General features: G+C 35.9%; 1 protein-coding gene across 11 annotated transcripts in view; it reads right to left on the bottom strand.

Moving 5' to 3' along the window:
* Positions 1-204: 204 nt before the first annotated feature.
* The window catches only part of dgkh (diacylglycerol kinase, eta), a 140564-nt gene continuing 128539 nt past the window's right edge, over positions 205-12229 (bottom strand). For 10 of the 11 annotated variants that reach the window (XM_055215441.2, XM_073854948.1, XM_055215443.2 and 7 more), the window contains 2 exons: positions 11499-11629; positions 205-1753 (listed from right to left, as the gene is read on the bottom strand). In XM_055215441.2, coding sequence (XP_055071416.2) covers positions 1667-1753; positions 11499-11629 — 218 coding nt within the window. In that variant the 3' untranslated portion in view covers positions 205-1666. The remainder of the gene's footprint in view (positions 1754-11498; positions 11630-12229) is intronic. The other variant, XM_073854949.1, reaches the window with a different exon arrangement.

Genomic DNA, 12229 nt, shown 5'->3' with positions numbered 1-12229 from the left:
GTCCACCGCTATGATGCACAGTTGGTTGTGTTAGGAAATGCATAAACAGATGTAGCTCAAAATTCCCCACTTTACAAAAAAATGACCAAAACAAAAAATAAAATAAATGAGGCACAGCTGTTACATAGTCTGTATGAGGAAACATCTAGCAAGTTATTCTGGAAGCACAGTTAAACATGAACGTCAATTTGGAAGATTTATGAATTTCGGAGAGAACATGGCATGATTTGTCTGTCCAAAACTCCACCTTATTAAAAAAAAAAAAAAAACGAGGAGTGAGTGAAGTGCATCATTTTAGTTTTCCATGGAAAACCTCACATAATAAAACTTCATAGAGAAGAAATAAATACGATAACGCACCTTCCACAGAGTACAACAGCACTTGACGTGTAAAGGCGATTACATGAGAATTCACAAGGTGCTCTATACACAAATAAATGTGTCATCTGATAATATCATCCAAGCATACTATTATACAAAAGCTTTAATCATAAATGGCATTAAGAGTTTAAATGTGTAAATGTATATACTGTACTGTACAGTGCATATATTAGCAACCAAAACATCTCATACCCTGTAATGCCACCAGACGCAGGTACTCGATCAAATCTTCCTGCCGTAAAGAGCAAATAAGCTATGCAATGTTGCAGGTCAACTGCAATTACTTATTTAAAACAATATTATATTCCTATTTTAAACACTATGTTTAAATCTACCGCCTGGATCCACTTACTGTATACATTTACGCTAAGACTTCCAGTTATCTCTACTGTATCTAAATTTGTTTGTTTGTTGGGAAGGCATTTAAAAAACAAGGGGTGACTTTGATCCGTTTTAACCGGGATGTTGACTTACCTAACATGTCCTACTGTCGAAAAACATTTCTTACCAATAAAGCTCATTTTACAATAAATATGGCACATGACGTTGGTTTTCCACACAAAGTTTCCATGCAGACGGATATAACAGAAATGAATCAGCAGTCTACTGTTACCAAAGGGATGCTTCAGTAGTAACAAATATCATTATACTAAATCCATAAAAAACTTGTTCAAGTGTTAGTTTGTACAATAAAAAACAAGACGCGCTGATCATGCAATAAAATAGCTATCCAAATATAGCAAGCACACCATGCATCAGTATATCACTGTCAAAGAAAACCCCCTTTGACCTTTCTTGGACCGCGCAACCACTTTTACTATGATTGCCGTTTCATTGCAATACTAAGCAGTCTTTCTCTTTCAGTCTCCTTAAAATGTAAACAGTGCTGTTGAAAGCAGAATATTGCTGACACATCACATCACCCTCCTATTGTTGCCATCGACCGCAAGGCAAAGAGCCAGTTTGCTATTTCGAGGCCTCGCTATTCTCAGAGAGAACATTTCATGGAAGTCCTGTTCTGCTACTTGATTTCGAAACGTTTAAAGTGGCCAGAGTTTGCCTGTGCAATGAGAATTGCATACCTGATTGTGTGATAAGTGAGTAATGGCTTTTCTATGGGTCCAACACAAAGACTCGTACACAATCCTTGTCGTTTTGGCACCAGCACACCGGCTCTCAATAAAAACACTCCTAGCTTTTCTACGTGAAAGCCCTCTATCCACAATCCTCCTCCATACGCTCGAGCTCCAATAGAGAGCTGACGAGAGGAACGTATCTTCATGTCTCACAGGTCCACCATCGAACTCTTGGCCAGATCCTTAGTTCCCTGGAGAATTCTCTTCATATGTCCCACCTTCGAGATCCCCAGATCCTGTCGAAAAAAGTAAAGAGAAGTGAACTCAGACGGATGCTTTAGAGAGTTCACGCATGCCTGAGAAAATTCATCGAGGTGTGTTCATCGAGATTATTTAAAGGATAATTCTGGTATTTAACACTTTGAGTCTCATTTCTTGTTTGTTTCGGATGAACTACAGTGATGGACACAGAAATTTTGACAAGGGTCGTGTCTTGACTTTTTGACTCGTTAAGACGCGTCTCTTGACTGCTTCAGAATGGAAGTCAATGGCCATGCACAAACATGTAATTAAAAAAACACTTAACGTTTATTTTCAAAACTGTGCTACTCACCGAGTGGTTCGTGGTGTTCGTTGATGATTAAAAACAAGTTTTGTAGGCAAATACAGGTTCTGTCGTGTTTTATTTGGCATTTTGTAAAATTCCATTGACTTCTCTTGGAAGACTGTTTGCTCGCTGATATATCACTCCGCCGCCGGGAAACAGAAAAGGGTCTATTTACATGTGGTTGTAGTTTTTTCGCTGGGTTTCTCTCAGAAGAAATGTTTCCCATATTTGTAGGGCTAGACCAGAATATTTGAATATTCGTTCCGTGGGTTGACATTCCATTTTCAGTTTTGAGATTCGAATATATATATAAATATTTTACAGCGTTAATGTAGAGCTTTTGCCAAGCAGGAAGTGCGCTTCACGGTCACACTCTATAGGTGGCGCAGTCAGACCAACATCCATAGCCAACAGCCACCAAACGGCACTAGTGGAAGATCGCCTCAAACGGAAAACGCGCTTCCTGCTTTGGCATTCACGCTTATAATGTTGTAAATAACGTTCAGTTTCTTGCAAAAACTGATTGATTTGCTTCAAAAGATGTCAATATGTCACACGGAGTTATGGGGGATTACTGTTGTATTGGATATATATGCTTTAGCTCTTAAAGTGTGCGAATCTGTTGACTTGCATGACGGAGCAGGCCTGGGGCGGTAACCGGATTACCGCCATACCGCGGTCACGTGACCCATGCCGCGGGTCTGAGCTCCTCACCGTCATAACCGCAAAAAAAAAAAAAAAACTTGAAACATTGGCCTGCAATTGTGTGTTTATGTGGGGATGTTATACACGCAGCTTGTTAACAGAACATTAAATGTTAACTGATATGATTTTAATATTAAATTGTCATTGAGTAGAAATACAGGTGATGTTGTCTGTGACTCGGTAAAAGCAATACAAACATTTTATTTAATTTGAACGTGCAAACAGCTGCAACAGATCAACAACAGAATCAGGTTTCATACATTATTAAATTGTCACGCAACATAAAGAGCACGCGATCAGTCTGAGGATTAATATCCAAAGAGGTTAGATCGTCTCTTTTTCATCTAGCCTACCACAGTGGCCATTTCTACAGCAGTACACATTTCACAGTACACACAGCAAGTTTTGCTTTTGCGTCTTCTTTCTCCGTTTGTGGAAAAAGACAGATGTTTATGGTAAGTGTCTAGAAAAGAAGCGGTCCCGAGCACGCGAGACAGACCGTGTCATTTTGCGCACACACACGCGTCTCCGTGCAGCTTCCAATCTATACTCAAGCACGGACACATATGCAGTACAAGTGATTTCTCATACAAATGGTTATTTTACCAGACCATCAGGGCAGCAATAATTTGCGTCATTTACAGGCCATTCATAAATTAAGGATAGAAAAGTGGAGAAATGTCCGTAGGCACATAAGTGTGGACACGCACAATGCGTTAAATTTTTTTTAAATGATAATATTAATTGTTCAAGTTGTTGAATGTTGAAATTGAAGAAATGTGGAAGGAAATAATATTCACTTTACATGTTCCTTAAGTAATTTGCACATGTTGTTTATTGAACATAAATAAGTCATGCATGTTATTTAACTCGTTGTCTTGCCAATAAACCGCGGGAATTTGTTGATTACCGACCGCGGTAAAAAAAATATAAACCGGCCCAGCCCTACAGAGCACTGGGGTTTCTGCAAAATATCTTCTTTATTGTTCTGCTGATGAAAAAAAAACATATTGGATGGTGTAAGTTTTATAAATAAACTTGGTTTTGAAAGTATGCTACTGTCTTATTACAGTTTGTTGGACTACGTTCATTCATGCTTCAGACTCAAATATAGAGCGGAAGTATATACGCGGTTGTGAGGTATCTGAAAAAATAGTTCCACTATAGCAAATAACACGGATTGAAATCATACATTGCGCCAATATATTTGTTTTTAATCATCAACGAACACCACAAACCACTCGGTGAGTAGTACAGTTTTGAAAATGAACGTTAAGTGTTGTTTTAATGACATGTTTGTGCATGGCCATTGACTTCCATTCTGAAGCAGTCAAGAGACGCTTCTAAATGAGTCGAAAAGTCAAGACACGACCCATTGTCAAAATTTCTGTGTCCATCAGTGTAGTTCATACAAAACAAACCAGAAATGAGACTCAAAGTGTTAAATACCGGAATTATCCTTTAAGCAACTGATAAATTTTTTATGTGAATTTAAAATCAAACTGAATGATACTCTTATAATGAAGATACATTAACACACATCTAAACTGCTGCTTAAAGGGATAGTTCTCCCCAAAATTAAAATTAGCCCATATTTTACTTACCCTCAAGCCATCCAGTGTGTATTTGACTTTTTTATTTCAGTCAAACACAGTCAAATTTATAATAAATCATATCCTGGCTCTATTCAGCTTAATAATGGCATTGGATAGTGCCCCATTTTAAAACTTTCAAAAAGTATCCATATCCGGTTATTTAGGGAAACATTATTATTTACAATTTTATAAGTTACGGCTCTACGCGTGTTCATAAGAGTTGAGGTCAGGCAGAAGGCTGACTTCTGACCCAACGTTACAAGAAACATCATTTCACTTCAGAAGACATTTTTAACTCTTTCCCCGCCATTGACTAGTTAACTCGCATCCCTGCCAATGACAAGTTTTTTCGGCAATCGGTAAAACCGTTATTATCCACCAGGTGGCGCTCTTACGCAACTTATAAAACCTGGATGTATCGCCCTAGGGCAAACAGCTCAAACTCCGTGTATGTTTTGATCATCGCTCTGAATCTGATCTCTATCAAAAGTCCTCAAAATTGGGTGTTTTTGAAGAAACGTACCCATATTTGAGAGGTTATAAAAAGAGAACAAATGAAGGCAGGATGAAACATTATTTTTTTTGAAAGCAGAGGGTCTGTTCTTTCATTTTGTATAGTGTATGTTTATATATTTTAAGAAAAACATTTCCTGGAAGGCATTAAAGGTGCAGTGTGTAATTTTTACAAAGATCTTTTGACAGAAATGCAAAATAATATACAAAACTATATGATCAGGGGTGTATAATAACCTTTCATAATGAACCATTATGTGTTTATTATCTTAGAACGAGACCTTTTTATTTACATACACCGAGGGGTCCCCTTACATGGAAGTCACCATTTTGTGCTGCCATGTTTCTACAGAAGCCCTTAACGGATAATTTTTTACTGAGTTGTCTCCGATGATGACATGTTTGTTTGGTGGCAGCTACTGTAGCTTCAAAAGCGGGGGTTGAGCCGTGGACTGAGCCGTTGGTTGCAATTCACAACCTCACCACTAGATGCCGCTAAAATTTACACACGCCACCTTTAAACTTTTGTGAAAATCAAAAAATGCTGGCACTGCTTGGCAACTTTTTTAAAAAACGCTGGCAAGGAAAGAGTTAATAATCATTATAAACAAAGTCATAAACACCTGGGTGGATGGCTTGACGGTGTAAAATATGGGCTAATTTTCAATTTGGGGTGAAGTACAGTATTCCTTTAACCAAATTTTAACCAAGCTCTGCTAACTTCGATTGCTTTGTTTTGTACTTCAAGTGTTTATAAGCATTTAACAAGGTGCTATAATTTGGTTTAAGCGGTCCAATTTTATTGGAACAAGAATCTTTATTTTGTATTTTTTATCAACTTTGTTAAAAAGGAATTGTACTGTATAGTAAAATACATTTGTTAAATTACAAAATACAAACTTTTTTAATAAGCATGTTTTTTATTTTAAACATATAAACTATTTACAATAAAGCTTGTATTTTATTGTGATTGTTCATTTGAATAACAAGTATTTTTACTTTTGGAAAAGTGTTAAGCAATCTAAACTACAGATTGAGTTAAGCCACTTAAAAAGCAGTCTGATCTCACGAGGAATCATACATATTTTTAAGAGTTGGCTAATTCATATCAATTCATACAAAGTTAATTTTGCACAATCGTACGATTCTTATGAAAAAACAACAATGAATCCGAACCCCTAAGCCCACACCTAACCCCAATGTCACAGGGGTCCAAAACTTACGAATGTGGTCGTATGAATTGATAAGAATTAGCCAACTCGGAAAATATGGAAAAAGTGGTATCTAATAGCAGTTAAAGTGACTATAAACCACAAGAAGAAACTTAAGCTAACTTCAGGTTAATCTGTAAACTGCAGCCAAACTACTAACACACCATTACATCACTGTAGCACAGACCACTTGAGATTTAATGAACATGTCACATGCTCTTATTTATCTGTGAAATAATTTTACCTTTTAAGACAATCCTATAAACAAAATGAGATCAAAGGAGATACATGGTGGGACATTTGAAATGGTGGGACGTAACAGAGGCGTAAATATGGCACAGTCCAAGGTTCACTAGTGCATGTGATGAGTGTGATAGTGCTGAGTCTGACACATAAATATTTACTACCAAAAAAGACTGGGCTGCTTTAACCAATTGTGTACTTTTATGAGTGAGTTCAACATTGTGAGATTGTCACTGTAAGGATGTTGAATGTATTATAATGTCCCAACTGTGAGAAGTGCAATAAAAGCATTTCGTTTCTGGTAACAATGCTTATAGTGCTTCACGTTTTATAAGCCATCTAATGTGCACTGTACTGTACTGTACTGCTAACCAGATACAAACAAGGGCAAATTAAAGGGACAGTTCACCCCAAAATTTGATCATTTATTTATATTAACCTCATGTTGTTCCACAACCACATGCCATTATTTCTATACAATTAATGCCAATGGGTATTAAGGCAGTCAGTCAATACACTGTAAAAGGCCGCTTGGAAACGCAAGGCGCGCCACACTGCCTTTTTTGATTGATTTAGAAAAGAGCAGTGCGGTGCGTTTCTTTGAAATCGCTAGGCAACCACCGAGGCAGCTGTACTGTCAATCAAATATTGAAGCGTGAATGCTCTTTTGCTGTTAAGTGTCATTTTAGCTAAAACTTTTAAAAGAGGGTGCTTGCTCTGACCTTAATCAAGGGTGAGAGGTGCACAAACACGCAAAAAACCGTGAGTGTCCCGTTGTTCAAAACATCTATTAACCTCTGCCACCAGAACGAAAGAACCCCCTTCTCCCTTCATTCAATTGGACAATGGAAAAAAAACGCAAATGACGTCGGCCGCTTTTCCGCTTAGAGTGCAAAAACGTGTGGGTAAACAGCGCCCGTAACGCTTACTGCCCATAGAAAACCATTCATACTGTAAAATGTGTTTGCCAGTGCCATAAACGCGTTGTGTGTGATCCCTAAAACTTGCTGGTTACCCTTAATTTGAAAGTATGATCAACTTGTACTTGCAAGGAATTTCAAATTACTGTTTTCGGTAACACTTTACAATAAGGTTCATTAGTTAACATTAGTTAATGTATTAACTAACATGAACAAACCATGAGCAATACATTTGTTACAGTATTTATTAATCTTTGTTAATGTTAGTTAATAGAAATAAAGCTTTTTATTGTTTGTTCATGTTAGTTCACAGTGCATTAACTAACGTTAACAAGATTTTAATAAAGTATAAGTAATTGTTGAAATTAACATTAACAAAGATTAATAAATGCTGTATAAGCGCAGTTCATAATTAGTTCATGTTAACTAATGTAGTTAACTAATGTTACCTAATGAACCTTATTGTAAAGTGTTACCCTGTTTTCTATTTTGACTAATGATAAAGTTGGAATTGCAACAGTTATTTTAACTTTACTTGTTATAGCAACTCATTACTAGTCAAGATTAAAAATACTAAGTTGAAATGACTTGTAAAGCCAAGCTGATTATAGACCTATTGTGTGTTTGTAAACAGAAATTATGTATTTTGTGGGCGGAGCCGAACTGGTGTCATAAATTGCCCGCTCTGCAGTAGCTGTGTGAAGTGTTTTAGCTTTAAACTGTGATTTTTATGGATCCGGTGTTCTGTTAAAGTCTGTTCCCTGTTTCCCTTAAGTGTAATGTTTCTTATAGTGTTTCATCATGTTACGTTTATTTTTTAGATAAATTAAAAGTTTAAAAGGCTTGGCTACTGATATGTGTGCATGTATGTAATGTATATGTATTGTTCTTTATTGGTAAATAAATAATTTTTACAGTATGAATCGCTAAAATACATATTAAAGCAATGCTATCATGTATTCTATATAATACCATTTATTAAATATTTGAAGAGTTTCGTTGCAAAACGAGATAACCACCATTTTTTTAATTGTTCAGAATTTTTTTTGGTTGTGCATTCCAATTAATTTCAATGCAACTGCAGTTGGTTTGTTTTGATTTAAACCTTCATAACTTAAAAAATACAGCTAAGTAGCACCATAAAACAAAATAATAACATGATAACATAATATTAAACATGTTTTGACAAAAATGTAAAAAAAATGGATTTATCTCGTTTTGCAACGAAACTCTTCATTTCATAATTTTCTTGTTTTCAATTATCCCTTGTTCCTGTTTTTCTCCCTTATGTTTATAGCCTATGTGTTTGTTCTAAAACTATTATGTTTACATTAGGGCTGTCAAAAGATTAATCGCGATTAATCGCATCCAAAATAAAAGTTTGTGTTTACATAACATATGTGTGTGTAGTGTGTATAATTATTATTTAAATATAAAAACACACCCAATCATGTATATATTTAAGAAAAAAATTGTTATTTATATATTTATATATAATATAAATGTATATACAGTACTTAAATGCAAATATTGCTTAATATATATACACATGAATGTGTGTGTATTTATATATACATCATGTTTACACACAGTACACACACATATGTTATGTAAACACAAACTTTTATTTTGCATGCGATTAATCGCGATTAATCTTTTGACAGCCCTAGTTTACATACAAATAAATATGCATATGCCTGTTATATATTCATAACACTTTACATCATGTGTGTGTGCTATATTTATATATTTATTAAGTATGTAAACATAATCATTTTAGAACAAACAGTATACTGCAAAAAAATTCTTAGTATTTTTGTCTTGTTTTCAGTAAAAATATCTAAAAATTCTTAAATTAAGATGTTTTTTCTTGATGAGCAAAACGACCCAAGAAAATAAGTTAAGTGATTTTGTGCATAAAACAAGCAAAAAAAATCTGCCAATGGGTTAAGCAAATTTTTCTTGAATTTAGTGTTTGCTTACCCCATTGGCAGATTTTTTTGCTTGTTTTATGCACAAAATCACTTAAATTTGATATTTTTGGTCTAAAAACTAGACTTATTTTCTTGGGTTGTTTTGCTAAGAAGACATAACTATAAGATATAAGGTAAAAAGAAATAATGGAAAACAGAAAAATGATGAAATATTTAATAAATCATTAAATACTTTTTCAGTATAACCCATTTAAATCTGAAATCTTTCGAAATAAATTATAAACGTACGAGATAAAAATGCTATAAGAAACACATAGAGGGAAAAGACTTCGACAGACACCTTCTCTAATGTTTTCTATTTGAATTATTAATAGACTTCATCACTCCAGTTTGTCCATTTAAGCTCTTGCAACCAGAAACGCCTGCATTTATTTTTAAATGGTGTCTTCGACGATGGTATTCTATAAAAATGAAAGGCATTTTTTTTCATTCCTATTCTGGCACCCAACATCACAACAAGACATTTTCTAGTAAGTTATCTTGCCCGTTTTACTTGTAATTAATTTCCACTGTTTTTCTGCCACCACATTGCGCGCGCAGCTCGCAGTAACTTAACTTTGACATCTACTCGCAATAGGTCTATACTTAAAAATTTAAGGCAACCAGCAAATTTACAGAGTAATGTTCTAATATGAAATGAGTGCGAGATTTCATAGTGAAGATTTCACATACGTTTCGTTGAATAACAGCTAAAAATATGAGTTAAAGTAATGATATGAGTTCAGAAGATTGGAATAGGTCATACAAACTACTTTAATGACATTCAGTTTTATTATATAGGTATATCAAATCAGCTTTTGTGCTTCAGAGAAGAAAGTAAATCGTGCTGGTCTTGAACAACATGAGGGTGAATAAATGATGACTTGGTTTACATTTTTGGAGGAATGATTGCTTTAATCTTACCCTGTAAACGAGACACTGTTTTACACTTCAAAGAGGCGTACAAAGACTCCAAAATGGTTTGTGATCAGATCACTCAAATCCCATTCCAAGGTATTCAGAAACATACTGTATGGGACCACATTGCATTTGAAGTGTGAGGACTATTTCGACTACCTGCCTGTCAATCAACCACACGTGTTTAAAATCTAGCATTCCTCTGCTTTATGCAGTAACACACTGACATAGTGAGTGATCATGAAACAAAAACCTATCACGAGTAGTCACATGAGACATTTTAAAGACACATGCTTACACCAAATATAAACAGTATTGCGTCTCATGAACACTTGACTGCCTAGCAAGAAACAAATGTTAATAACAAGTACATTTAAAAAATGTCTGGGTTATTTTTAACCCATATTGGGTGAATATTGGACAGACCACATGCTTGGTTAAAATTAACCAATGTTGGGTTGGTGTTATGCAAACATGCGTTTTAAAAACCCAGCAGTTGGGTTAATACAAACCAACATTGGGTCAATTTTATCCCAGCTGGGTGTTCTGTACAATATTTACCCAGAATGCGTTAAAAATATCCCAGACATTTTTAAAGTATGTAAACAGGGCATGACTCGCATAATGCTTTCGCCAAATCACACACTGCAAAAAATCTTTGTAAATTTATTTGTATTCCAGTACAATAATCATAAACATTTTTAGAACAAGACCACTTTCTTTAGAAGGAAAATTGTGTTTGGTACTTTAACAATTAGATATTTTATTGTTTCTTTTTACGTCAGTGGTACAGTTTTTGCTTAAATAAATGTAAAAAGTAAATAAAAGTACTAACATACTGAAGTTAATATACAAGTCTCTACAATTTTGCTTCTCAGGTAAATGTATTTTGTTTATTTTCTATGTATGTAACTATTATTATTTTTTTGCAGTGCACATACTGTACACACACACACACACACACACACACACACACACACACACACACACACACACACACTGTGCACACATAACAACATATTTCACTGTACTCATGAGCAACCCAAACAAAGGAAAATGAGTGTGAATCTGCCTGTCACACAACAGCATATATTATATATTCATTCACCCGCCTACACTGCACGTCTTTAGAAATAAACCTCCATGACTCTAGTCTGCGTGCGTCCGGGGACGGTTAGTCATGTGAGTATTTTGCGATCGAAATGACATTTGCACAGAAGAAGCCAAGCAGAGCAGTGCAACACAAAATAGCAAACAGGGTGACAGGAGACAGCGAGAGAGTAAGATCAACAGAGAAAGTTATCGGTTGTTTTCAGGGACATTGTGAGGCACAGGTAGGGGTTTTTGTGTGTATACCTTCAGGTCTCTCCGCTCCAGGTGCAGAAGCTCGGATCCGCGGATGTCGTGGCGGATGAAGGTGTCTTTGTACTCCCCCAAGCTGAGCTGCTCCAGCCAGGCGGCCACCTCCTCAGTACCCCACCTCTGAACTACACAATGAAGAGCGAGAAGCCCCCTTCAGTGTCTAAGCCCCGTTACACTCGCAGGACACAAGCAAACAGGGTCAGGCCGAAAGGAGAAACATATAATAAAGAACCACAAAGGGGAAAGGAACCGAAATAAAGAAGGAAAGTACACAGAGAGAGAGAACTGGCGGCAGCAGCTGGCAAAGAGAGGGTTAAACAGGTTTGGTTTGGCACAGGTCTCTGGCACACCCAGAGGCATTTCTGGCATGCAGGTTATTACATTGGGACGCCCGCTATCATCTCATAAAGAGCAAATATAGAGAAAGAAGAGAGAGAGGGGAATGGGAGACTGAAGCCTGTGCAGCGCTCCTAACATCCTGAGCCGTTCATTGGCTGACTTCCAGACAGGAGCGCCAAATCCCTAATGTAGTTGTATTAACTCTCTATCAAAGACTGTAGACATGCAAATATGACAGGCGCTTCCTGATACTTATTTTTTAGTAAAATTACAGATTATAATTTGTATTACAAGAACTGTCTCTAAAAACAGGGATGAGAGACTGTTTTGCTATTTTGTGATCTTTTATGTCAGGAGAACAGGTGTTTGTAAAACATAAAGAATCT

This window comes from Misgurnus anguillicaudatus, chromosome 17 (genome assembly GCF_027580225.2).
Source record: "Misgurnus anguillicaudatus chromosome 17, ASM2758022v2, whole genome shotgun sequence".
In the NCBI taxonomy this organism is placed as follows: Eukaryota; Metazoa; Chordata; class Actinopteri; order Cypriniformes; family Cobitidae; genus Misgurnus; species Misgurnus anguillicaudatus.
The sequence above is the reverse complement of the archived record's forward strand: the minus strand, read 5'-3'. Positions and strand labels throughout refer to the sequence as shown.